Source organism: Crinia signifera, chromosome 7 (genome assembly GCF_055691185.1).
Source record: "Crinia signifera chromosome 7, ASM5569118v1, whole genome shotgun sequence".
Taxonomy (NCBI): Eukaryota; Metazoa; Chordata; class Amphibia; order Anura; family Myobatrachidae; genus Crinia; species Crinia signifera.
Window position 1 is genome coordinate 76867587 of NC_139223.1, and position 27908 is coordinate 76895494.

The 27908-nt window shown below is 45.2% G+C and overlaps 1 protein-coding gene across 1 annotated transcript; it reads left to right on the forward strand.

Annotated features, from left to right (window-relative positions):
• Positions 1 to 4048: 4048 nt before the first annotated feature.
• On the forward strand, positions 4049 to 7493 carry LOC146019488 (uncharacterized). The gene is made up of 2 exons (XM_083152012.1): positions 4049 to 5419; positions 6272 to 7493. Exons 1-2 carry the CDS (start codon positions 5003 to 5005, stop codon positions 6842 to 6844), a joined length of 990 nt encoding a protein of 329 aa, XP_083008138.1. The 5' UTR covers positions 4049 to 5002; the 3' UTR covers positions 6845 to 7493.
• Positions 7494 to 27908: the final 20415 nt, after the last annotated feature.

Here is a 27908-nt window from a genome sequence, read left to right on the forward strand (position 1 = left end):
TTTAATGTCTAAAATACATATAGCCAGAATACATTGATAATTCTCTAAAATCACATAAAATTCATATCTCACCAACCAAACTGGGGAAAATGTATGGCCCGGAGAGTCCCAAGAGTCCTGTATAGGGCTGAGATGTAAATCGTCCTGTATGGAGCTGCAATGATATGCCCAATTGGAGCAGTAGGGAGGGAGGACCAGATGTAAGAATAAGGAGCGGCTTAAGTTGACACGGATTGCCGACTCCCTCCGCTGGATGGACTGGAGCGGGATGGGTCCTCTACCTCTACCTTACTGTAGGAATTTGTAATCCAAATGGAACCAGTGGAGGTGGTATTACCGGACTGGGATCTGTGCGTGGCCCAAGGGGACCCCCAGGTCCTGGTGAGGCGTGATGGTTTTCTCCAATGTAGCAGATGGTGGGGAGGACTTGAAGATGTTGATAAGGAGCGGCCCAGGATGGCACAAATAACCGACTCCCTCCGCTGGATGGAATAGAGCGGGATACAGTCCTCGACCTCAACCTTGCTGCTAGGACTCCCATGTTAAATGCACCCCATTTTTTCATACCCCTACTATCCAACTACGCATGGAGTTGATTTTATATAGTGTGGCGAGCGCAGCGAGCCACCGTGCCCGAAGCGTGGTGAGCGCAGCGAGCCCCGCGAGGGGACGCGGTCTCATAACAAAAACGGGAGTCCAGATATTACATAAGTACCAAAAGTGCTAATAGAATGTAAGACTGTGCCGCACTAGAGCCACCCAGCTCAACCAGTCACTGGTTGAGCTGGGTGGCTCTAGTGTGGCAAACCCATGTTGGCCACTTTTTTCTAAAAAAAAAGATGTTTTGAAATAAAAAAACAAACAATTATTATACAAAATACAGTTTTAAAAACAAATCATTTTCTTAAAATGACAAGCAATGTGTGGTGTCATTTTCTTACCTTACAATACGTGTACTGAAGCATCTGTATAATAGCCTTGCAGGTTTCATGGATGATGTGTCCCAAAGCCGGCACAGAGATGTGTGACCCAAATTTGAGGTCCTCAAGTGACTGTCCAGTAGCCAGGTACCACAGGGTAGCCACAAGCCTCTCCTGAGTAGGGATAAGAAATTGCCATTTGGTCTCCCGCTTCTCAATGTATGGGGTCACTAGACCCAGCAACTCTTGAAAGGTGTCATCATTCATGCGCAGGAAGTTGAGAAAGTCATCTGTGTTGTTCTCATTGATCTCATTCAGGAGGGGCATGTACCTTTGTCCAGCAAGATCTCTCTCTCTGCCTTTTCTCTGCCCTCTCCTTGTCTACCCTCACCTTGAGCACAGTGTAGCACATAAGAACCTGATAGTGAGCAGAATCCATCTCTATACACAGAAGGATAGAAGCACTTTGTAAAGCAAGAAGAACAAATCAGTGCACAGTAGCTAGCAATCTGGAATGAGCTGCAGGTATAAACCAAACTTCTCTAGTCACAAAGAAAACAGGAGCGTAGAGAGTTAAATTGGATGACAGTTTATATATCCCCCATATAGACCAGTCCTCTATTTACATTTTTCAAGATCTGTCTGATAAACCTGGTGTGTTTTGCATATGATACTGTACAATCGCATTCGATCATGCGATTTCTGATCGTAAGGGGCATGCAATAAATTGCATGATTGTATGCACAACAATGGTTTTAATGAGCTTTATTGCAAGGTGAGCTTCGAGGGAAATCGGGCCCAATATCGCGTTGAATGCAATCGCACAAGTGCATACAGTACCTCCCAACATGACCCTCTCCAGGAGAGACAGATTGCATGCAGAGGAGGCAGCAAAGGGGGTCTTGAAGAAGGTACATTGAGGGACTGAAACATTGACCAGTACCCACTGTCATGCAATGTTGTCACAATTGGTATGTAATTAAAAATCGCTTCTGCAAGAAAATCCGGTGAGTGCCCCATCATTTCTTTACAAAAGAACCTGGACTTCTGGGGCTCTTTTTGGGCTTTTGGCATCCCGATGGATGTGATTAAATTGGAGAGTGCTGTCCATATACAATGGATATATATATTGGGGGGGATAAAATATTCTAGTTACACCACTGAGCATGCTAGTTGTTCACACAAGAAACTGGTGGGAATCATTTGTAATTGGCTCCGCATGCCACAGTACAAAATACTGCATGATTGTCACTTAATCATGATGCTCGTTATTGCAGATTTGCATCAGCTGAGTATCACACCTGGTCGCAAGGTGGTGGTTTTATGTGGAAATTTAAATTTCAAGCTATTTCACCAGCCCCCACACACACACTGGCAGCCTCACCCTGTAGTGCAAGCAAAGTAAAGATTACAGATAAAGGTCAACCGTATATTGGATGTTCTGGTCTGCAAAATATCATATATTTTTTTAAATAGCTGGAGGGTAGACACAAATATAGAAAGAGAGAGCTGATCCCTACTTAAATAGCTACAACCAGTGACATAAAGACTCCCATGCATACTACAAATAAATAAGATGCATACAAAGTATTATACACCGTATACTGTTATTTGAAGTTTAAGAGATATTTTGTTTAACCTTTGGGAGCGCACAATTGATGTGCACGATTTGTTGTTCCAATATGATAATGATACAGTGGGTAGTCTGAGTGATTTAATGTTGAATTGCGTCATTGTAACCCGCCCCACTGTACAATGCAGGTAACTCCACATTGTACACCAGAGGGCCTGGTATCTTGGGTCCTGCCCTCTCTCCATCCATTGTACCCACCCGGCTACCAGAAAGTCAGTAAGTATGCGTATATGTGTATATATTTGCCATGTACAATATATACTAAACTCCTTTACTACATGTACTTATGTTACAATTTCTATGCATCATCCAAACACAGATCCAATATATTTATCCATGTTATATATAGTATAATAAATGGGTGTACATGTAAAATGACCCGTGTGGGAAGGAACACATTGTAACACAGCAAGGTGTGTAAAACTCTGCTTACTTAGTTATGATATCCTGTCTTCTAATTTATATTGCAGTTAGAAACATATAGCCATTATATACATCCAGATAGTGTAATCTCCCATATATGGGAACAGTTTGGTATCACTGCCATGATGTAAGGGGGCATATTTCAATCCCGGATTCTGACTGTCGGGATGTGCCGACAGTCGGAACCCTGGCCATTTCCAATGGCTTCTGACAGTACATCGACAGTCGGTATTTAATGTACCGTGACTGCCTAGTGTCAGAAAGCCCGTAAGTGTTGGGAATGGCAGCTGATTCTCGGAAAACGCCCATGAATTTGAAAATCCGTGACTGCTTCTGTCAAAACAGTGTGCTTTCAAATTGAAATCCAAATTTCAGTGTTAAATGAAGCAGCCAGTATTTACCCTGCACAGAAACAAAATAAATTGCCCGAATCTAAAGGCCCCCTTACACTTGTTCAACTTATTGTTCAACACGTTGGACCTGATTGACTCAAGATTTATCCTATGTGCAAGAGGATCAATCTCTTACAATCTCTTGGTTATACCCAATGGCACAGGATTGTGCATCGTGTCCTACACATCTGGCACATAAGATTTTGTCAGACAGGCACATCAGATTTTGTCAGATAAATTATTGACTCAATCCACCTGAATTGGGTCAAATCTGACAAGTGTAAGGGGCCCTGAACTCTCCCTGCTGATATTACATCCCCCCCCCCCCCCCTCAGTGCACATGGTTGAGAACAATTTGTCCTGTGATCAGGTCCAAATTATGCTTCACGTGTAGAGAGATGTGTGCAAGACTATATTTGCTGATTTTGGTTCTAATTCCTGTTTTATGTTGGATTTACAGTAGTGACTGGTTTTGGTTTTGTGTTGTTCCCAAAAATTGCCCCAAAAAAAGAGGCTAAACGCATATAATTTGTTTTATTCCTTATGCTGGGTACACACCAGGACGACTAGGGCCCGATTCTGTCAATTTAGATCCAATTCCGACCGGTTGTATGCAGATTGTATGTACTATCGTGTGTTTTTGACATTTATTTGATCCGATTCCGATCAAATGCGCGTTCACGCCGCTCGTTTGGTCGCATCTTTGGTCCTACGTGCTGCAGGTAGGATCCGTCAATCCCAGGCCGACCGACCGTCAATCGTATGCAGATCGTGAGTGTTTTTTGCCGCCTCCGTCGTCCGTCCGTCGGTGCGTCCGTCGTTTGATCCAGCCTATTTGAGTGGCATTTCCTAAACACTCCCCCGGCGCCATGTTTTTCCACATAGCAAACAGCGCTGGCGCAGCAGTTGGACTCTCCTTCTTGTCTCATCTCCCAGAACAACAACCTGGTATGTTTGCACTCCCAATGCTCTTCTATGCATGCCCACTGTTGCCACCAATGTATATAGTGTGTATAAAGCACTGGTTTGGCAACCGTGCACCCGACCATGTCACTGTTTTTTTTGGGTGGGCCCCATGTCTGTGTGTATACATATAACCAATGTCCACCATTGCAGTATTCCAAGCACTCCTCTCTGCTAGGCCCCATTCACCTGTGTGTGTGTGTTTGTGTATATATAGATATATATACATAAACCATTGTCCACCATTGCAGTATTCCAAGCACTCCTCTCTGCTAGGCCCCATTCACCTGTGTGTGTGTGTTTGTGTATATATAGATATATATACATAAACCATTGTCCACCATTGCAGTATTCCAAGCACTCCTCTCTGCTAGGCCCCATTCACCTGTGTGTGTGTGTTTGTGTATATATAGATATATATACATAAACCATTGTCCACCATTGCAGTATTCCATGCACTCCTCTCTGCTAGGCCCCATTCACCTGTGTGTGTGAATAGCAATCTGCACAATAAAATGTATAGTGGTTTTCATAAAAGTTTATTAACATTTTAAATACTTAAAACATAAGAACTAGGTAAACTGGTAACTATAACTATAAAAATTTAAATATGAAACAAAACATGGGTATAACTATAACAACTAAAATGGTTTTATCTTTTTACAGTCCCAATGTCCAACGCAAAGGAACAAGAGTTTTTGGAAGGGTTTATTGAAAAATATCGTACACACGAATGCCTGTGGAGAACCAAATCCAAGGAGTATTCAAACAAAATGAAAAGAAACCAAGCCTTGGAGGAGTTGGCACGCTACAGTCTTCCATTTCATCCAGAGGCCAATGTTGAATGGGTGAGGAAACGCATCCAGAATATGCGCACGGTGTTCTTAAAGGAACACAAGAAGATGGAGGCTGCAAAGAAGTCTGGTGCTGGAGTCGACGAGATGTATCAAACATCGCTCTGGTACTATGACCGGTTGACATTCACCCTCAGCCAGGAGTCGATGAGGACAGGAGTAGTCCTTATGGTCGAACAGGAAAACCAAGAAGTCGCGGCGCAGGAGGAGGAGGAGAATTCGCAGTCTGCATCGGTGAGTCTATTTTTTTGGCTATCTAATTGATTCCTCCTGCCAATCCACAGCGCCCTCCCCATTAAAGTAGGCCATGTACTCTTCCCTCACCTGTTTGGCTCGTGCACTCCCTGTGTAGCGTTGTGTTGGGGTTTGCAAGGAGGATATCTGCACTACCTCCTCTGGCAGTTCTTGGTCTTCTTGGAGTGCTGTGCCTGTAGCCCTTTGCTGTGTGGCTTTTCTGCGGAGCAAATTGTGCAGGACACAGCACGCCGTGACAACCCAGTCAATTTTGTCCACCCTCAGGTTAATGGCAGTGTGAAAAATGCGAAACCGGCTTGCCAGGATGCCAAAAGCATTTTCCACAACACGCCGTGCCCTGGATAGCCTGTAGTTAAAGATCCTTTTGTCATGGTTCAGGCCCCTTTGCGCATATGGCTTCATGACATGCTCGTGCAGGCCAAAAGCCTCGTCAGCCACAAAAACAAAGTTAAGCCCCTGTTTAGTTTCCTGGACAGACGGCAAGTGAAGGGTGTTCGCTATGAGCCTTTCGTAGAACTTTGTGTCCTTGAAAGTGCCACCATCCGATGCACGGCCATTCCTTCCTACATCCAGGAAGATAAACTCATAGTTGGCATTCACCACAGCCATTAGTACAATGCTAAAATAGCCCTTGTAATTAAAATAGTAGGAACCACTATTGATAGGCTGGGCTATGCGGACATGTTTGCCATCAATGGCTCCACCGCAATTTGGGAAGTTCCATCGCTGTTCAAACTCCTCTGCGATGACTTTCCATTCATTCACGCTGGTAGGGAACTGAAATTAGAAGTAAATAGAATTGATTAGTAAACATGTTCAATTTTTTTACAGCTTGGTGACTACCCACCTGCAACCCCAGACCTATCTGTCCTATCTGATAATGCATGCACATCTAACGAAGTTCCTACTCCGGCACGCACTCCGCCACCCACCCTGGAACCCACTCCACCACTCCCCCGTGCCAAAAAAATGCGTGGCAAAGGAAAAAAAGGAGAAGCAGCGGCACATGAAGAATTTATGATGCGGGCACATCAAGTCCTGCAAAGAAACCCGGACAAACATGACAACTACTTCACTTATGTGGCAGAGTGTGTTCGCAACATGGCTCCTGACCAGCAACTTACTTTTGAAAAGTTATGCATGGAGTTGGTGTATAATGGCAGTTTAGGGTATCTCAACAGTGGCACTAAAATAGTTGGCATTGGTAGTGCACCAGACACACCACTGTCATTAGAATCACCAGTGCCTACTCCGCCTGCCACCGTAGCAGGCCAGTCGAGCACAATTCCAACACATACCCAGTCAACACCTACACAGCCTTCTCAACCCCCCCAGTACCGTCAATTCTACAGTTCTTTACTGATAGAAGATCCAGAGTGTCCTGTTTTTGAGGATCTGTCTTAAAAAATAGGCTACTTTATCATTTACCATCGACATGGTCTCAGCTGCAGGTATGTGATGGCCACTGCTCACATGGCGTATGGCGCACATCAATGGGGCCGGGACCATTGCATCTGCGCCATGCGCCATGTGGGCCGCAGCCTTTACATATCTGCAGCAGACATCCTCTGCCACACAAGGGCCACAGTGTGTATTTTTGTTTATTTATATGCTGCTACCTGTACCTGCATTACCAGAGGGAGAACAGGATTCTCCTCAATCTGGATAGCAAACTCCATTTATTGCCCTTTTTTCTTTGCCAATAGTATGGGGTACTGTGCGGCAGACATGGTCTCGGCTGCAGGTATGTGATGGCCACTGCTCACATGGCGTATGGCGCACATCAATGGGGCGGGGGCCATTGCATCTGCGCCATGCGCCATGTGGGCCGCAGCCTTTACATATCTGCAGCAGACATCCTCTGCCGCACAGTACCTTATCCCTACTGTTGTAAGGGCATGTTCCAGAAGTTACCAGAGTGTCTTTTGTCTTGGTTTTCTACATATATGCTGCTACCTGTACCTGCATTACCAGAGGGAGAACAGGATTCTCCTCAATCTGGATAGCAAACTCCATTTATTGCCCTTTTTTCTTTGCCAATAGTATGGGGTACTGTGCCGAAGACATGGTCTCAGCTGCAGGTATGTGATGGCCACTGCTCACATGGTGTATGGCGCACATCAATGGGGCGGGGGCCATTGCATCTGCGCCATGCGCCATGTGGGCCGCAGCCTTTACATATCTGCAGCAGACATCCTCTGCCACACAGTACCTTATCCCTACTGTTGTAAGTGCCTGTTCCAGAAGTTACCAGAGTGTGTTTTTTGTTTTTTTATATGCTGCTACCTGTACCTGCATTACCAGAGGGAGAACAGGATTCTCCTCAATCTGGATAGCAAACTCCATTTATTGCCCTTTTGTCTTTACCAATAGTATGGGGTACTGTGCGGCAGACATGGTCTCAGCTGCAGGTATGTGATGGCCACTGCTCACATGGCGTATGGCGCACATCAATGGGGCCGGGACCATTGCATCTGCGCCATGCGCCATGTGGGCCGCAGCCTTTACTTATCTGCGGCAGACATCCTCTGCCACACAGTAGCCCGTACTTATTGGGAAAGTTTAAACTGGGTCATACATACTTAAATCTTTATATATAGTGTGTGTTTTTGTACAATATCTTTTATATATGGTATTATAATATATTTTTGTTGACACAATCTATTTACTATTTTACATGTTTTAACCATGAAAGGCCTAAAAAACCTGTTTCTGTCCTAGGCCTAAATTATAAATAAAAATATTTTGTTTGCACAATAAAGTGTACAGTGTATATTTCATCCTTACCTTGCAATACTGGTACTGCAGCACCTTCACAATGGCTTTGCAGGTCTCCGGGATGATGAGGCCCAAAGCTTGCGGGGAGATGAGGGATCCAAACTTTAGGTCAGCAAGAGACCGTCCTGTCGCCAGAAACCTCAGGGTGACCACCAGCCGTTCCTCAGCAGGGATAGCCATGCGATACTTGGTATCCTGCTTCTCGATGTGGGGAGTCACCAGACGCAGCAATTCCTGGAATGTGGCATCATCCATCCTCAAGAAGTTACGGAAATCGTCTGGGTTATTCTCCCTGATGTCCCTGAGCAGTGGCATGTGCGAACGAGTCTGACGCTGAAGTAGCCACTGCTTTGTCCAGCATGATCTTTCTCTCCTGCGCTGGGCTCTCTGACGCCTGAGCTTCAAAACTGCATAATAGAGCAGGTACTGTTGCTGGTGACTACCCATCACTGCATTCTCCATAGTGCAGGGTTAAAAGACACTTTGTAATGGCAGGCAAAACAAAGTAATGTGTAAATAGCTATGTCCAGCGTTCAGCAGGTATAAACCAAGCCTCACTAGTAACAAAGCAGAAATACACTGGTTTAAAATGGCTGCTGCTATTCCTATCCCCCTCTGCTAGTCCTCCCCCTCTGCTAGTCCAGCCCCTTCATTCAAATTTCAAAGGCCCATCTGACGACGGTCGCATGTGTTCTTGCAAAAAAAACAAAAACCAGCGATCCGACCGTCTTAACGACCATCGCGGGCGCATCGGGATCGGATCTAGATCGTTCCGCAAAAAAACACAATTTTTGCTAATCGTTTGCTGGGGACTGCCTGGGAGCTCCCGGGAAGTCCAAGGGAAATCGTTCCATGGTCGTCTATCGGTCGTGAACGACGGTGGTCGTCCTGGTGTGTACCCCACATTAGAGTATTAGTAAAATCAGTCTTTCTGTTGAGCAGTTCTCCAAAATCTTCTCAACCATAAAAATAGCATCCTGTCTGATGCAGGATACAATGTGGGTCAGATACAGTGCAGGATCTAGGCCCTTATTCAGATCTTATTGCAGTACAAATTTGTTCTAAAAAATTAGCAAAACCATGTGCACTGCAGGTGGGGAAGATGTAACATGTATAGAGAGAGTTAGATTTGGGTGGGGTGTGTTGAAATTGAAATCTAAATTGCTGTGTAAAAATAATGCGGCCAGTATTTACTCTGCACAGAAACAAAATAACTCACACGAATCTAACTATCTCTATGCATGTTATATCTGCCCCTCCTGCAGTGTGTCATGAACCTGACTTGGTTCACAGTTATTTCCTGAGGTTTCCATGCCTGTTTGTTTCCTAGCTGCTGCTGTTGCAGCTGCTCTGCATTCTCAGTGATTAAAACACCAGTGAAGCTCCCTGAGTTCAGCACCAGTCACATGATTCCAGGTAACTCAAGGCATACTTCCTGGTTCTGTCTGCTGCTGCAAGCTGCAGACAATCAGCAATCACCTGGAGGAATATAAGCCAGCTTCCCAGAGTCCTCCTTGTCTTGAACAATTGCTAATCTGTTCCCAGTGTTTCCTGTGTCAGAGAGGTTCCCAAGACTCCGAGATCTCCAGGCTTCCCTGTGTCTCAAACTCCAGCGTTCACCTGCACCTGCGATACCTACCTGGTTCTTACCACCTCCAGAAGACTCCTGCGATTCCATCCCTGCAGTAGAGTAGCCGGTGCAAACATCATTTGGCTTTTCAGCCCATCAGTGACTTTTCCATCTAGTCCTGAAAACTGCCGACAGACTCTGTCGACTCCGGGGTTGACTACTCCCTGCTGCTCTCATAGTGACTACATCATCTGTCCTATACTTCCGGCAAGTACCCCGGGGGCCTTCCCTCATCTGTCGACACCACGGTAGACATCTCACGTCGACATCCCCAGCAATTCCCAGATTGCACTTCCCTCATTGAGCTCTCCAAGTTCAAGTGTCATCACCCCAGCCTGCATCCAGAGGACCAGGGCAGGGGGCCGCGACCTGCCTGTCAGACGCAGCTAAGTCCAAAGCTCCTTGCGGGGCTCCCTGGTGAATACTGCTGGCAGGTTAGACTCCGCGCCCCTGTTTCTGGTCTCCGCCAACACTCTGGTTTGCTGTGCCCTGATCTCCCTGTTTATGTCCGTCATCAGACCTCTATCGTTCAACTATCCAGCGCCCTCCACTGGTCCACCACGGTCACAGCCGGGAACACAAAATACTCCTGCGCTGACAGTTTGTTCAAGACCGATGGACTCGGCTCAAGACCCAAGCGTGGGACCAGCGGTTCTCCAAAATGTTACCGCCCGAATTGAGACCCAAGAAACCATACAACAACAGGTGATAAAATATCTTCAAGAGGTGTCCAGTCGACTGGATACAATGCAGCAGTCATTGTCAACTCATGTGTCGACTGTCCAAAATTTTTTACCACCCGCTGCTCATTCCAGTCTGCAATTGCCGGTACCAAGCAAGTACGACGGTGATTCCAAGACCTGCAGGGGATTCATTAATCAGTGTCAAATTCAATTTGAACTGTTACCCCACAACTTCCCAACAGCTAGAATCAAGATTGCATATATTGTCTCATTGCTTTCCGGATCTGCCCTCGAGTGGGTATCACCGCTGTGGGAGAAGTCTGATTCTATCCTTGCAGACTATGACAAGTTTATCCAGACTTTTGGCCGTATATTTGATAGACCAGGTCGCCCAGCCTCTGCCTCCACAGATATCCTTCGGGTCAAACAGGGATCTCGGCCCATGGGGCAATATGTGGTCCACTTTCAGACTTTGGCATCCGAGTTACTGTGGAACAATGAAGCCTTGACAGCTGCGTTCTGGTTAGGAGTATCAGATCGCATCAAGGATGAGCTGGCAACCCGGGATCTTCCAGATTTGGTTGGAAGACCTTATCTCCCAATGTGTCAAGATTGTATTACGCCTCCGTGAGAGGGGTCTGGAGAAACAAAAGAAGTTAATTCCCAGAGATCTTCCTGAATCACGTTCTGTGTCTCCTGACCGTGAAGAACCCATGCAAATTGGTAGATCACGCCTGACTCCTGATGAACGTACCCGCAGGCAGCGCAATAGATTGTGTATATACTGTGCTGCTTCCAATCATTTCATTGATGCCTGTCCTGAGCGTTCGAGAAAACACCAAAGCCTGACCTACAATGGAGAAGTTAGGTTAGGTCAACTGGTGAAATCTCCTCACGATAATGACTTTGTCCTTTCAGTGTCCCTCGAGACTCCAGCCGGACCCATACCCAGTTCTGCCCTAGCAGATTCCGGGTCAGCTGGAAACTTCATCTCTTATGACCTTGTCTCCAAGTTGAAAATTCCTCTGGTACCCATATCTCCGCCTATCTCTGTTACCGCGATGGATGGCAGTAAGATTCCTGGCAGTGAGGTTCATTTCCGTACTGAACCTGTCCTTTTAAAAGTTGGTACTTTGCATCAAGAGTTAATAAAATTCTTTGTGATTCCCAAAGCATCCTATGACATTGTGCTGGGGCTTCCATGGCTCCGACTCCATAACCCCAGTATCAACTGGTCCACTTTACAGTTGGAACATTGGAGTCCATATTGTCGTCAGCATTGTACTGTTCTGGCGCTGCCAACCGGTTCCACGAATGTCGCACCATTTCCTGGTCGGCCTGACACCTACAGAGACCTTATGGATAAGCATGCTGCCGATACCCTGCCACCACCTCAGGAGTGGGATTGCTCCATCAATTTGCGCCCAGGGAAAATTCCTCCTAAAGGCCGTACCTACCCGGTATCAGTCCCTAAGAATCAGGCCATGCCATCTGGTAATAGAAAGAATCTTCAAAAGAGATTCGTCCGACCTTCTAATTCTCCTGCTGGTATAGGTGTTTGCCCTGCAAAGAAAAAAGGTGGTCTCCGATCTTGTATTGATTCCAGAGAAATAGAATCCCATCGCTCTCCAGTAAAAGAGGTTCCACGTCAGCTCAGACAAAACAAACCCTATGATAGGATTATGTGCCGTTCTGGTACTCTAAGTGTAAAAACTGATGTCCTATCTTGCTCCATGAAGGAAGACTACCCCATTCCTGATTCCATCGCATTTGCTCCTACGCAAGTATCTCCTACACCTCCTTCTGGTAAGACATTTGTGCCCCCTGAGCTCCGCCCAAGACAGTTGTCAGGGGTTCATAAATCTTTGTTCCCCGGGCGTCCCGGTGCCCAAAACACCCTCGAGACTCTGCAACTCTCCGATGGATGGCCACAGATCAGAGAAGATATCAAAGAATGTGTGACATCCTGTCCAGAGTGTACACAGCATAAAATGCCTTTCCAGGGAGGCCCTATCCTCCACAACCATGTTTTTCTCCAGAAAGATACTCCAATAAATTCAGTTTCCATCCATGATGGATGGTCCACCTGTTCCGAAGATGGAGATTGAGAAGATCTGTGAAAAACTTAGTTGTGAGTTCTTAGCTCTCCTACCAAGTTCATTGGGGTGTACGGAGTCCACCCCTAAAGGAGGGGGTACTGTCATGAACCTGACTTGGTTCACAGTTATTTCCTGAGGTTTCCATGCCTGTTTGTTTCCTAGCTGCTGCTGTTGCAGCTGCTCTGCATTCTCAGTGATTAAAACACCAGTGAAGCTCCCTGAGTTCAGCACCAATCACATGATTCCAGGTAACTCAAGGCATACTTCCTGGTTCTGTCTGCTGCTGCAAGCTGCAGACAATCAGCAATCACCTGGAGGAATATAAGCCAGCTTCCCAGAGTCCTCCTTGTCTTGAACAATTGCTAATCTGTTCCCAGTGTTTCCTGTGTCAGAGAGGTTCCCAAGACTCCGAGATCTCCAGGCTTCCCTGTGTCTCAAACTCCAGCGTTCACTTGCACCTGCGATACATACCTGGTTCTTACCACCTCCAGAAGACTCCTGCGATTCCATCCCTGCAGTAGAGTAGCCGGTGCAAACATCATTTGGCTTTTCAGCCCATCAGTGACTTTTCCATCTAGTCCTGAAAACTGCCGACAGACTGTCGACTCCGGGGTTGACTACTCCCTGCTGCTCTCATAGTGACTACATCATCTGTCCTATACTTCCAGCAAGTACCCCGGGGGCCTTCCCTCATCTGTCGACACCACGGTAGACATCTCACGTCGACATCCCCAGCAATTCCCAGATTGCACTTCCCTCATTGAGCTCTCCAAGTTTAAGTGTCATCACCCCAGCCTGCATCCAGAGGACCAGGGCAGGGGGCCGCGACCTGCCTGTCAGACGCAGCTAAGTCCAAAGCTCCTTGCGGGGCTCCCTGGTGAATACCGCTGGCAGGTTAGACTCCGCGCCCCTGTTTCTGGTCTCCGCCAACACTCTGGTTTGCTGTGCCCTGATCCCCCTGTTTATGTCCGTCATCAGACCTCCATCAATCAACTATCCAGCGCCCTCCACTGGTCCACCACGGTCACAGCCGGGAACACAAAATACTCCTGCGCTGACACAGTGCACATGGTTTTGCCCATTTTGAGAACAAATTTATACTGCAATCAGATCTGAATAAGGGCCATAGTGTGGGTTGGATACAGTCCAGCTGGGATACAGTTAGGAAAGATTGAAGGGCAAGCCTAACAAATAAAACCAGGAGCCACTATAATAAAGGTTGAGTATCCCTTAATTAAATATCCGTTATCAGCATTATTCCAAAAACCATAGTCTCCAAAGTGTACTTTTATTTTAATTTTTTTTCTAATAACCTACTGGGGACATCTGTAACTGGCACTACTCGGGGAAATAACATGTAACTGGCACTAAATATGTGCAAGGACATCATTGCTTGGCATTTTAATTCAGTATCTGAGATAGGACACTATTATGTTGTTACATGTTTTAAAACCTTGTTTCATTCACTAATAAAATATATTTGTGTGTATTCCATGTGTTTGATGTGCTTATATAACATGCAAGATACCTCAATCAAATATAAATATATTCTAAAATACAGAATAATCCGTTATCCAAAATTCTTCTGGTCCCGAGCATTTTGGATAAGGGATACTCAACGTGTAATGGCACCAATTAGGTTAAACCAACCAATAAGTATAAAGTATATAGGACAGACCCTAATATAAAGTGAAAAGTGGTTGAAAGTGCACCAGGTAAAGAAGCACAGCATACTTAAAGGTGCAGGGGGGCTGAAAGCCCATTCAGCTATAGAAAAACCCTTTTTGGAGCACTCTTTTACATGTAAATATGAAATATATAAAACATAACTTCAATATGTGAATTAAAACAATGGTCAAAAAGAGACACAGGGACAAATGTACTTTTTAAGTCACCTAAGAAAATAGCACATGTCAAATGTAATAGTGTGAGATTTTTTTTAGCACAAGCCAGAGATCGATTGAGTTATTTTAGTGCTGTGAAAGTGCATTTTTTGATTAAAGTAAACCCCCTCCATGAGCATAACAAACCCCGGGTTCTTTCAGATGGGCCCGGTTGCAGAAATACGGGGGGGGGGGGGGGGGGGAGAAAGAAAAGAACGGGGTTCCCTTGTATTTCCAAAACCAACCCTGGTTCCAAAAATACAGGGGACAAAAGGGGTAAGGGTCCACCGTATTTTTGCAAACAATCCCGTGCTCCAACAGCCAGTAGGGTAAAGACGCCACTCAAGGCCGAGGCTGAAGCCATGGGCTATCCCCATCACCCCTGGGCTGTGGGTGCCAGCTTGAATATATGTAACCAAGATCTCTGAATTCTATAATCATGTAGTAATTTAATCTGGTTACTGATATCATTCCGTAGGCTGGGGGAAACCATGTACTTTTCTCTTACTCAGTATTAACCCTCCCTTTCATGCCGCTGTGATATCACTAAACTGAGTGATATCGCTAAACTGATTGAGCTTCTGCCAGTATAAATGCCTCAAAGTGTGTCTGCCGCTCTAACTAAAGAATAACTAAAGTAAAGCGCTCAGCTGAAAAGAGATAAAATACACTTCTAGCTGCAGTTTGCAAAGGGCTGCTTGACCCTTTAAGTTACATAAAAAGAAGAAAGAAAAATAAAACTTTGCTAGACAAATGTACACATTAATTGGTACTTGTGAGTTATCCGGGCTCCCGATTTTTTGATTGTATGCCTTAAGTTAAGGCATACAATCAGATGCGATGCGATGCGATATCGCATCGCATCGCATGCGACCATCGGATGCGATGATCCGATTTTTCCATAGGAATCAATGTTAAAATGGACTGAGTCCATTTTAACATGGAATTCAATGGGAAAAAGGGGTCCTTTTCAAACCCCTACTATCCAAGTGGGCATGGAGTTGGATATAAACCTGTGGCGAGCGTAGCGAGCCACCGAGCCCGAAGCGTGGCGAGCGAAGCGAGCCCCGCGAGGGGACGGTATTCTGTGTCCCCTCGCGGGGCTCGCTACGCTCGCCACGCTTCGGGCTCGGTGGCTCGCTACGCTCGCCACAGGTTTATATCCAACTCCATGCCCACTTGGATAGTAGGGGTATGAAAAGAACCCCTTTTTCCCATTGAATTCCATGTTAAAATGGACTCAGTCCATTTTAACATTGATTCCTATGGAAAAATCGGGTCATCGCATCGCATCGCATCCGATGGTCACATGCGATGCGATGCGATGTGCCCGATCCGACCCGATTTAGAAATCGGGAGCCCGGATAACTCACAAGTACCCATTAATTATGTTAATTTATTTAAATAGCAATCACTGGCCAGTGTTAGCATAAAACATTTGCAATAAAAAAATAATAATAAAAAAAAAAAAAAAAAAAAAAAAAAATATATATATATATATATATATATATATATATATATAAATATAACATAATAAGACGGTGCACTCAGCACTAGATCTGGACTGACAACATTTAACAATAAGAGTCCCAATATTATTAGTGTAGGTGGATTAATAACCCTGGGGTAAGTTGTATTAGAAGTCCTTTGTAAGAAGGTTTTGATGTTTGTTAAAAAGTCAGCGTTATTACAGTCCTTTCAAATGCTAATTCATATATAATAGTCCATGTCTGGCCAGACTTTTTAGGAGATTGTAGAAAAACCTGCACTTGTTAGATTTAGAAGAAACATTTCAGAGGCAGTGCTGATTCAAATAGACAGTTTAAAATTTATTAATTACACAATTTATACAACATCTACGTCCTTCTGATGAAGCGGCCGATTGTGAAAGGCCGAGAAACGCGTTAAGGAGTCCAGGTACCGACCGCTGCATCACCGTGCCTTCCTGCCTACACTTCGCCTCCGAGACCGCACACCACTCTGTGGATATAACCCTGGGAGCTGTTTTACACACAAGCAAGGAATCAACAGCCGGAAAATCCCCCACAGTCTGACCGAGTGACTGAGCCAGAGGCGGGCAGGTTATAGCTCAATTGAGTATTATCCATTTTTCTATATTTTCTCAAATGACTGAGCATTTCCCTAATACTAAAAGCATGCATGCTATCTAATCTACTAACATGGACTAAGCTGTGAGAGAGCTAACTGTTCATCCACATACTAATCTATATATAGAAGTGAATAATACTTAAAGCTGGAGAGAGAAAAAGTGGATATAGTGATCATTGCAGCAAGCCACTAACAATTTTTATTGCTTATTTTTGCTTTATTTATTTATATTTGTTTTATATTGAAGTACCGGCCGGTATCTGAGTGATAATTGTATAAATTGTGTAATTAATACATTTTAAACTGTCTATTTGAATCAGCGCTGCCTCTGAAATTAGTCTTCTATTTCTTGCTGTTTAAGGGGCTGGGGTGTCCCCTTATCAGAGACAGCAGCAGATTCAATTGTATAGAATTGCGCTCTGCCACTTTTTTCTTGTTTCCTACTTGTTAGATTTCCCTGTTCTCTCAGAGCTGCTGGTGCTTATCCAATAGGTATTGCAGCTATTTCTAGAGCACTCCTGACGGGCAGCAGGTATATATCTAAAAAAAAAACGGATGGTGCATTAATTGAATCCCGTGGTTAACGGGTTACCCTGCCTTTTGGTTACCCTCGGCGGCTTCCTCAGAACCACTGGTTGGGAAAACCTAACAAGTGCAGGTATTTCTACAATCTTCTAAAAAGTCTGGCCAGACATGGACTATTATATATGAATTAGTACTTGAAGGGACTGACTGACTTTGACTGTCGACCTAGACACTATCGAGCTAATGGCAGTGTCGACCTAATGGCATGTCGACCTAATGACATGTCGACCTAATGGTATGTCGACCTAATGGTATGTCGACCTAAAAGCATGTCGACCTATTGAGTTGTCGAACTAATGGTGTCGACCTAATGGCTGTCTATCTTCTTGTTGTAGACAAATGGTCCCGCATCCACCGATAGCAGGATCCCAGCGCCAATGCTGTGGCCACTGATCAGGATTCCAGCAACAGTATTTCGACTACCTACATCCATATAGTCAGCATTGTAAACTTATTACGATGAATGAGCCCCAATATTTTATATACTCAGCCACAGCACCACACAGTCCATCCATGCCTTCAGAATAATTTGTAGCAGGATCAGGAAAAAAGTAAATGTGCACATAAAAAAAAATTGGTAAAACACCTGGATTTTTTCTTTCCACTAGAACAATAAAAAAAGATTTAGCCAAACTGTAGTATACAATTTAAAAAAAAAAACTTTTCCAAAGTGCATGTGTTTAACCTAAATGCTTAGTTCACAAAAGGTTGTACCAGCAAAACCACAAACACTTTCCAAGCTAGGGAAATTTTCCATAGACTAATTTGCGCTTCAGGTGGATGTGTTTTCCAGGACTTTGCTTTAAGTGTTGCTACCCTTTAATGTGTCTTTTCCCCATTTTGATTATTTTTACTTCTGTGCAGCATGTTAACAAGTATAAAAATCACGTGAGCTTGTGCCAGCTCTACTTTCACATTAAAGTGCCAGACAGGTAATAGCTAGACAAGCAGCTTGCTCCAAGTTCATGAGTCACTTGAGCCTGGCATCATTTCCAGCAGACTAGTGAGCTCACTTTCCCTGACAATGACATTAAATGTCTGCAATGCAAACATCTACATGTTCTAGGCAAGCAAAAGAGGGTTTTTGTCATTTAGGCTGGGATGTATTAACCAAAAAAATCAGCTGTGTTTCCAACACAGAGGGTAACATCTGGTGTTACCCTACAGAAGCCTATGGGCTTCTTTTCGCATCCCCAACCACCATGCTCCAGACCCTGTCACTCTACGCCGCCCACACATCCCACCTCACCTGCTGTCTGGGCAGTCTCCTGCTGTGCTGCCCGGACCCAGTAACCTCCTCCTCACTAGCTGCAGTACTTCCAGCCCAGTCAGTAGTACCTCTACCTGGCCACTTCAATCAGACATGTGTATATGACTGTGCTTTGTGCACTGTTGTTAATCTTATTAACCACTTATACTGGGCCGGTGTAAGGCTTCTCAGCACCCAAGGTAAAACTTCAACCTACTCCCCCCCTAATTCCCGCCCAGGGCTGTCTTTTTCTATGGGCTTAATGGGTACTTGTCCAGGGGCCCCAGGTGTATAAGGGCCCTATGCTGATAGCTGAGGATCCCCTTTTTCCAGGGATACCAGAATTTAGAAAATCGGACCTGGGAAACTGGAGATATCCAAAGACTTGATATCCCTCTCCACTAAAATTGACTTGCGTCTCCGAGAGAGGGCTCAGGAGAGGGGTCGAGCTACTACCAGTCCATCTTTGAGTGTTCCCAAACCACCACCTCCGCCATCGGAGGAGCCCATGCAAATTAACCGTTTCAAGTTGACTCCCGATGAAAACAAGCGTCGACGCACCAAGCATCTCTGCCTCTACTGTGCCGACCCTAACCATAGTGTCGGTTCCTGTCCTAAGAAGCCGGGAAACGCCAGAACCTAACCTGTGATGGAGAGGGCAGGTTAGGGGTTGTAGTCACCTCTCCAAACAATAAAGACTGTATCCTTTAGGTGTCTCTGCAAGTCAAACATCAGTTCAGGCAACTGCCGGCTCTCCTAGATTTGGGGGCGGCCGAAAGCTTCATCACTACCGATGTTGTCAAGCGTTGGCACCTTCCCACTGTCCCTCTCCATCACCCTGTCTACCTCACAGCTGTCGATGGTATCCATATTCTGGGAGAGACAGTTACCCTCCAGACTCAGCCATTGATCCTCCAGATTGGACTTTTGCATTCTGAGAAAATTCAGTTCTTTGTTATTCCCAAGTCCTCCTACCCAATAGTGCTGGGCCTCCCCTGGTTGCAAGCCCATAATCCTAGAATTGATTGGGTAACTTCCCAGATCCAAGCCTGGGGTGCAACGTGCACCAAGTGCCTCAAGTCAGTGGCATCGACACGCCAGCTTTCCCTTCAAGTTCCTGAGGGGATACCCCCTCAGTACGAAGAATTCTCCAATGTCTTCTGCAAAAAGGCTACAGAAAAGCTGCCTCCACATCGTCCTTGGGATTGTCCTATTGACTTAATTCCTGGAAAAACTCCCCCTCGGGGACGTACCTATCCGTTGTCTTTACTTGAAACACAGGCCATATCCGAATATATACATGAAAACTTAGCCAAGGGATTCATTCGCCCCTCTTCTTCTCCTGCATGAGCGGGTTTCTTTTTTGTTAAAAAGAAGGATGGAGGGTTACGGCCCTGCATCGATTATCGAGGACTGAATGAGATCATCGTTACCCGCTGCCTCTCTTCACAGAACTTTTTGTCCGAATCAAGGGTGCTACCATTTTTTCCACATTAGACCTCCGAGGCGCCTACAACCTCATTCGTATTCGTAAAGGAGATGAGTGGAAGACCGCTTTTAATACCAGAGATGGACATTACGAATATCTCGTCATGCCATTCGGCCTGAGTAATGCGCCAGCTGTGTTCCAGTCATACATGAACAAACTCTTCTGTGATCTCATATATCGACACGTCGTTGTTTACCTCGATGATATCCTGATCTATGCCAATAGTCTACAGAAACATCGAGAGATCGTCAAGGAGGTGCTCACTCGTCTCAGGGAAAATCTGCTCTTCTGCAAGCTGGAAAAGTGCATCTTTGAGGTCACATCCATACCCTTTTTGGGTTATATTGTATCAGGCTCTGGGCTCGAGATGGATCCAGCCAAAGTTGAAACAATCCAGACATGGCCTCTCCCACACACTCTCCGAGGGGTCCAAAGATTCCTTGGATTCACTAATTACTATAGAAAATTCATCAAGGAATTCTCCGCTATTGTAGCGCCCATAACTGCTCTCACTCGCAAGGGTGCCAAACCCTCTAATTGGCCTCCAGCGGCCATAGGAGCCTTTCATCTCCTCAAGAAGAGATTCACTTCAGCGCCAGTCCTAGCCCAACCTGATGTCAGTCTGCCCTTCACTCTGGAAGTCGACGCCTCCACTATCGGCATGAGGGCAGTTCTATCCCAGATGAGCTCCGACGGACACCCGCATCCATGCGGGTTCTTTTCCAAAAGATTTTCCCCAGCTGAACAAAATTACACCATCGGGGATCAGGAGCTCTTGGCGATCAAGATGGCTCTGGAAGAGTGGCGTTATCTACTCGAGGGGGCAGTTCACGTTATAAACATCATCACTGATCATAAAAATTTGCTATACTAAAGAATGCCCAGTGTCTCAATCCTCGACAGGCCAGGTGGGCCCAGTTCTTTTCAAGGTTCAATTTCAAATTGACTTTCTGCCCAGGAGCAAAGAACCACAAGGCGGATGCCCTATCCAGATCATGGGAGATGGAGGAGGAGTCCAAATCGTACGAGGGAAGTCCTATTATCAATCCTCTCGCTTTTGCTACAACAGCCCTGCAAACCTCAATTCCTCCGGGTAGAACTTTTGTCAGACCAGGTTTGAGAAGAGGGATATTACGTTGGGCCCATGACTCCAAGTTCTCTGGTCATCCAGGGATCCAGAAGACCTACGAATTCCTTTCCAGAATGTACTGGTGGCCTTCTTTGAAAAAAGACGTTAAAGAGTATATCTCCTCCTGTCCTTGTTGCACAAGTCCTCCCATTTAGCTCCAGTGGGTCCATTGATGCCACTCTCCATTCCTCAGGGTCCTTGGACCCATATATCCATGGACTTTATCACAGATCTTCCACCATCAGACGCCCACTTCATACCTCTCATACCAACAGCTCCCAAACTGGCAAGCCTGTTCATCAAAGAGATCTTCAGAACCCACTGGCTTCCCAAAGAGATAGTCTCGGATCGGGGGGGGTGCAGTTTGTCGCGGAATTCTGGCGAGCTCTGTGCATGGTTTTGAAAATTCAACTTAACTTCAGTACAGCCTACCACCCTCAATCCTACGGCCAAACAGAGAGGGTCAACCAGGACTTTCTTGCGTCTACATGTTTCCTCCTCCCAGGATGATTGGGTCGAGTTGTTACCATGGGCTGAATTCGGCCACAAAAACCAGTACCACTCGTCTTCTTCTTCTACACCATTCTTAATCAATTACGGGTTCCACCATAGAGTTCCTGACTTCCAGCACCTACCTTCGACATCTGTCCCAGCGGTAGCTTTTACTCTACGCCAACTTCGAAGAAAGTCAGGAGCTCACTACTGAAAGCTTCGCAGAGGTATAAAAAGTTTGCTGATAGAAGAAGAAGATCGATTCCAACACTGAGAGTGGGTGATAAAGTATGGTTATCTACTCGCAACATCCGACTTCGGGTGCCATCAATGAAGTTTGCGCCCCGCTTCATCGGTCCTTGCAGATCATCAATCCGGTGACCTACAAATTAAAATTACCTCATTATCTAAGGATTGCAAATTCCTTTCATATTTCGGTACTTATGTAGTATCTGGGCTGCCGATTTCTAAATCGGGTCGGATCGGGAGATCGCATCGCATCGCATGCGACCATGCGATTCGATGCGATGCGATGCGATGACCCGATTTTTCCATAGGAATCAATGTTAAAATGGACTGAGTCCATTTTAACATGGAATTCAATGGGAAAAATGGGTCCTTTTCATACCCCTACTATCCAAGTGGGCATGGAGTTGGAAATAAACCTGTGGCGAGCGTAGCGAGCCACCGAGCCCGAAGCGTGGCGAGCGAAGCGAGCCCCGCGAGGGGACGAATACCGTCCCCTCGCGGGGCTCGCTTCGCTCGCCACGCTTCGGGCTCGGTGGCTCGCTACGCTCGCCACAGGTTTATATCCAACTCCATGCCCACTTGGATAGTAGGGGTATGAAAAGGACCCATTTTTCCATAGGAATCATTTTAACATTGATTCCTATGGAAAAATCGGGTCATCGCATCCGATATCGGATGCGATGCGATGCGATGCGATGCGATATCGCATCGCATCGCATCTGATTGTATGCCTTAACTTAAGGCATACAATCAAAAAATCGGCAGCCCAGATACTACATAAGTACCCATATTTCTTTACTAAAACCATTGATCTTAAATAAGTTTCACACTGCACTTCCTAAATCTCCTAAAGTTTTTACGCATAGAGGCATTGAATATGAGGTGGCTCGGATTCTGGACTCTCGCATTAGATACAAACGTCTTCAGTATTTAATTGATTGGAAGGGCCATGGGCCTGAAGTAAGATCTTGGACCAATGCCTCTGAAGTACACGCCCCCAGAATGATCCGGGACTTCCATAAAAAGTTTCCATCTAAGCCCAAAGAGTGTACTGGGGCCACTCGTAAAGGAGGGGGTGCTGTCACAACCACCATGGCAGTTACCTTCGCTCCCAGTGCTGTCCCTGACCTGCAGTGCCCTGGCGCTATGTCCTCCACTTTGGCGCTCACCTCCGCCCCTGGTTCCGGTCCCAGCCTGCAGTGCTCTGGCGCTCTATCATCCACCATAGTGCATGTTCTTTCTCCGGGTGCCGGTTCTGGCTTGCAGTGTTCTGGCGTCCTGGCTTCGGGCGGCGTGTGGCAGGATCCGCCATTATGGCGTCCGCGTCCTCCTAGGCCTCAGGTTAGGAAGCGTCGGCTGCAGCGCCTCCGCGTAGTATTCCTTGCTGGCTGAATAGTGACGCCCTACAGGCGGTGGCCATCTTGTTGGTTCCTAGAACCTATTCCTCGCTGCCTTAGCTGTGATGTCATCAACCCGGCCAATCATTGCACAGCTCAGCGCATAAATACTGACAAACCGGGTCAGATCGGCAGTCAGTACAATGTTGTCCGATAGATAGCAGCTCCCTGCGCATCTCCTGACAATTCTGCAGCTGCTCCCAGCTACAGCCTGACTCCCCGTTCTTCGTGTGAAACCGCCCTACGTCGCTACTCTTGCTGGTCGTCCACTGCAATATTTCGAAGTACTACCACAGACTCTCCATTGCCGCCTATAGGGATCAGAATGGACATTAAGGCTAACACCCCAAAGGTGTGATCTTTCTTCGTCACGTCCCGACAGTTATCATCCATTGCCCAGTATCCCTGGTCCTCTGCAGCTACGACCTCATTCAGCAATACCCTTATTCTCATTGGCTTCATCATCTTCAGTTCCTTCATCCTTATCTTCATCCATATCATCATTGTTTCATCACCATCATTATTGTGTGCCAGACCCTTTCCATTAAAAGTTTTAACTTTAATAACTGGTTTCATCCTGATCTCTTGTCCATGCAATCACCCTATATCAAAGCACCCAGCCTCCGCTACACTCAAGCTGGTCCTTCACCAGATTCACGAAACGTGACATAGGCATAGTATTAAATGTATAGTATTAAATGTTGGTGTGGTAGTTGGTGTGGAAGTATTTTTTAACACACACAAATTGCTATGTGTGTAGGGCCTAATTGGAAATATCTATGCCCTCTTTATATGGTGTTCACCAATTTGAACAGGTCAAATCCTTAATGTACTGCACTAATATTAATTAGCCTTTCTTTCTTTTTTTCTTTCTTTCTTTCTTTCTGTTTCTCTTTCTTTCTTTCTTTTATTTTTCTTTCTTTCCTTTCTTTCTTTCTTTCTTTCTTTCTTTCTTTCTTTCTTTCTTTCTTTCTTTCTTTCTTTCTTTCTTTCTTTCTTTCTTTCCTTCTTTCCTTCTTTCCTTCCTTCTTTCCTTCTTTCCTTCTTTCCTTCTTTCCTTCTTTCCTTCTTTCCTTCTTTCCTTCTTTCCTTCTTTCCTTCTTTCCTTCTTTCTTTCCTTCTTTCTTTCTTTCTTTCCTACGTTAGTGCAGTAGCCCGTTTTTGAATTTCTATGTCACACTTCACTAAGTGATGTTAACATTATTTTGTTTTAGGATTGTGTTTTAATTAAACAGTAGTATGTTGCTGTGCTAGGAGGTTTTGATGGCAGCTGCTCTTATTAATGCTGTTGTTACTGGTTTGTAAGATATTTTAGAGTTGATTCAGGCATTCTTAATATACATATTGAGAGTTAAATGTGGATGCTTGTTTGGCATGTTTTTCTGTAAATAAAAGGGTACCATGTATTGCTTTTTGTGTTCTATTCACACACATAAGTATCTGCAGATATATCGGCTGTGCTGCACATTCAGTGCAATACTGTATGCCTGGGAACAACGTTTTTTCACAGACAGTGAGTACCCAGCATCAGATTTAAGCCAGATCTGTCAGCCTGGGTTCTTGAGCAGCGAGCACCCCTGTGCTGTGTAGTGCACATGTTCTATGTCATCTAACTATAACTATGAAACTATGAATTTGTAGCATTCAATAGTATATACCTCATTTATACATCCCAACATTATCATTGATCCCATCGGGACTCTTTTGTGTGGCAAAGCTGTATGCCCCAAATAAGGGGGTGTGACCTTGGCAAAAAGGGAATGGCTTCATGTAATGATGCTCCCGCAAACCACGCCTTCCATTTGCTGTCAATGTGCATGCCGCATGCCCCCACTCCCTCTGAATCTCCTGCATAGACACTGTGCACATGCCGACAGAATCTATTCACTGCTGCTCTGAGCAGCAAGTGACAGGAGGACTCCCAACTTCCCCCGCACCACCGGACACTGCAGCACACAGATGGGACAGCTGGACAGTGCCCCCAAAAAATGGGACTGTCCTGTGAAGATACAGACATTTGGGATCTATAGCCATTATTATGTCTCTTTAAAGCAAGAATTAATAAATTCCTTATTCACTAAAACACCAATAGTGTTTTGGCTTCCTGTGGACAGACATTTTCCGAAGAGTGACACATGGCAAAACTTCCTCAAAAACATTTCTAAAACAAATATTATACGTGACACAACATTGGCTTTGTAGAAAGAAAAGCTTTACTACATTTGAAATGATATTGCTTGATTTTCCCTGATTTCAGATTGGCTTGAGCATTACATACCTGACCTGTTCCGACTTCCAATGCATATTGCTGTTTTATAATTGATTACATGAAAGTTTGGAAATAAGCCTAAATCAGATAGAGCTAAACGGTTATATTACAAGTCACACCGAGTAATACGTGTATGTCTACACATAGGGCCTGATTCAGCATACAGCATACAGATTCAGCATACCTCTGCCAGCCCACCAGCGCGACATATCCATTGCGCTGGTGGGTGCTGGCAGAGGCTGGTGGGGGGCGTGGCCGGCGGACCTGAGCAACGAGTCGGAATCTCCGACTTAGGGGGTTATTCTAGTTCACTCTTTCTGACAAAATCCTTCTTAGATGGACAAAATCATGTGCACTGCAGGTGGGGCAGATGTAACATGTGCAGAGAGAATTAGATTTGGGTGGGGTTTTACTTCAAAGTGAGATCTATATTGCAATGTAAACATAATGCAGCCAGTATTTACCCTGCACAGAAACAAAATAACTCACCCAAATCTAATTCTCTCTGCACATTTTACATCTGCCCCCCCTGCAGTGCATATGGTTTTGTCCATCTAAGAAGGATTTTGTCAGAAAGAGTGAACTAGAATAAGGCCCATAGTTACATTTATTAGAATTATAAAGAGTATCTGCCACCTCTGAGAAATGGGGATACGGTCATATTGTCTACAGCATTTAGGTCTACAAGCATTAGGTCTACACCACTAGGTCGACCTGCATTAAGGTCGACCTGCATTTAGGTCGACTTTTATAAGGTCGACATGGTCATTAGGTCGACATGGGGAAGGTCGACATGCAAAAGGTCGACATGGGATACTTTGACTGTTTTATGAGTCGACAAGTGCCGACAGGCGGTATTTCATGCCCTATCATCCACTAGGGCGTGGTGGGAGAATAAACTAGTGTGCCGAGCGTAGCGAGGCACCGTACCAAAAGCATGGCGAGCGCAGCGAGCCATGCGAGGGGAAGCGGTGCTATGTTGACTGTGTCGACGCTTGAAAAAATGACAAAAAATAAAAAAAAATAATAATACAAAACATGTTGACTTTTTCACTGTCGACCTAATGACCCTGTCGACCTAATGACCCTGTCAGCCTAATGACCCTGTCGACCTAACACCTGTCGACCTAACACATGTCGACCTAATGACCCTGTTGACCTAATGACCCTGTCGACCTAATGACCTTGTCGACCTAACCAATGTCGAAATTCAGTCAGGTCGACCTAAATGCAATTCGACCTAATGGTGTAGACCTAATGCTTGTAGACCTAAATGCAGTCTGAGGAATGATCCCATTCTGAGAAATGAACAAGTTAACATAACATCCAGCTACAGTATGCTGCACAAGTCCAATGTGTGTCATCTGTCAGACCCGCACACTATTAGGTTACACCGCCTTCATTTTCCTGAGATAGCTGGAATAAAAGGAAAAGACCTAACAGGTGCAATATTCATCTGCAGTAATGGATTGAGGTGATAGCTCTGAGCTGCATGGAGGCCCACACATTTCTCATTATTACTCAGTGGTTACGCCGACATTGACAAGTGCTACAATGAGCTTTAAGTAAGGAGCTTGCTGACATTTTCACTGGGAGTCTTGATGAAAAATATTTAGATAATGAGTCGCTTTGTATATAAATACACATGGGTCAAGGAGCTTTCGGCATGTTCCACAATATAAATCGAAACTAAATTGTGGTTTTAAGTATATACTGTATATAATAATTATTTCTGAAGTGTTTTTACTGTGTGATCGTAAACATAAATAAGTATGTGGCATAGATGTGGCTGAATGCCCAGGATATTCGCAACATAAATTATTATTATTTATTATCACCACTTATTTATATAGCGCACACATATTACGCAGCGCTTTACAGAGTATAGTTAAACATTCAGGCCCTGCCGCAGTGGAGCTTACACACACACATTCATTGTAGGGTTAATATTGTTAGGAGCCAAATAACCTACCAGTATATTTTTGGAAGGGAACCAGAGTACCCGGAGGAAACCCACGCAAGCACACACACAAACTCTGCATAGTTAGAGCCATGGTGGGAATCGCACCCATGACCTCAGTGCTGTGAGGCAGTAATGCTAACCATTACACTGTCTGTGCTGTATGTGACCATTTATGATGACAGATTTACTTTTATCCTTTAAATTGATAAAGGGCATATATTATTGCTGTGATCACCTATGCACTTACAGATAAAGCCAGGCTCATCTGTACTGCGGTATGTTGAACACCTTGCCCATAGACATTACATTGCATATTGAAGTCGCACTTGGGCAGACCTAGTTGCTCCCGTGATGCGTGTACGCATCGCAGGAAAGATGAACCTGACTACATCTGTATAAGCCCTGTGGGGTGCGAGGGAAAACATACGATGCTAGTGGGACGTAAAAAATATTCCCTTTGCGAG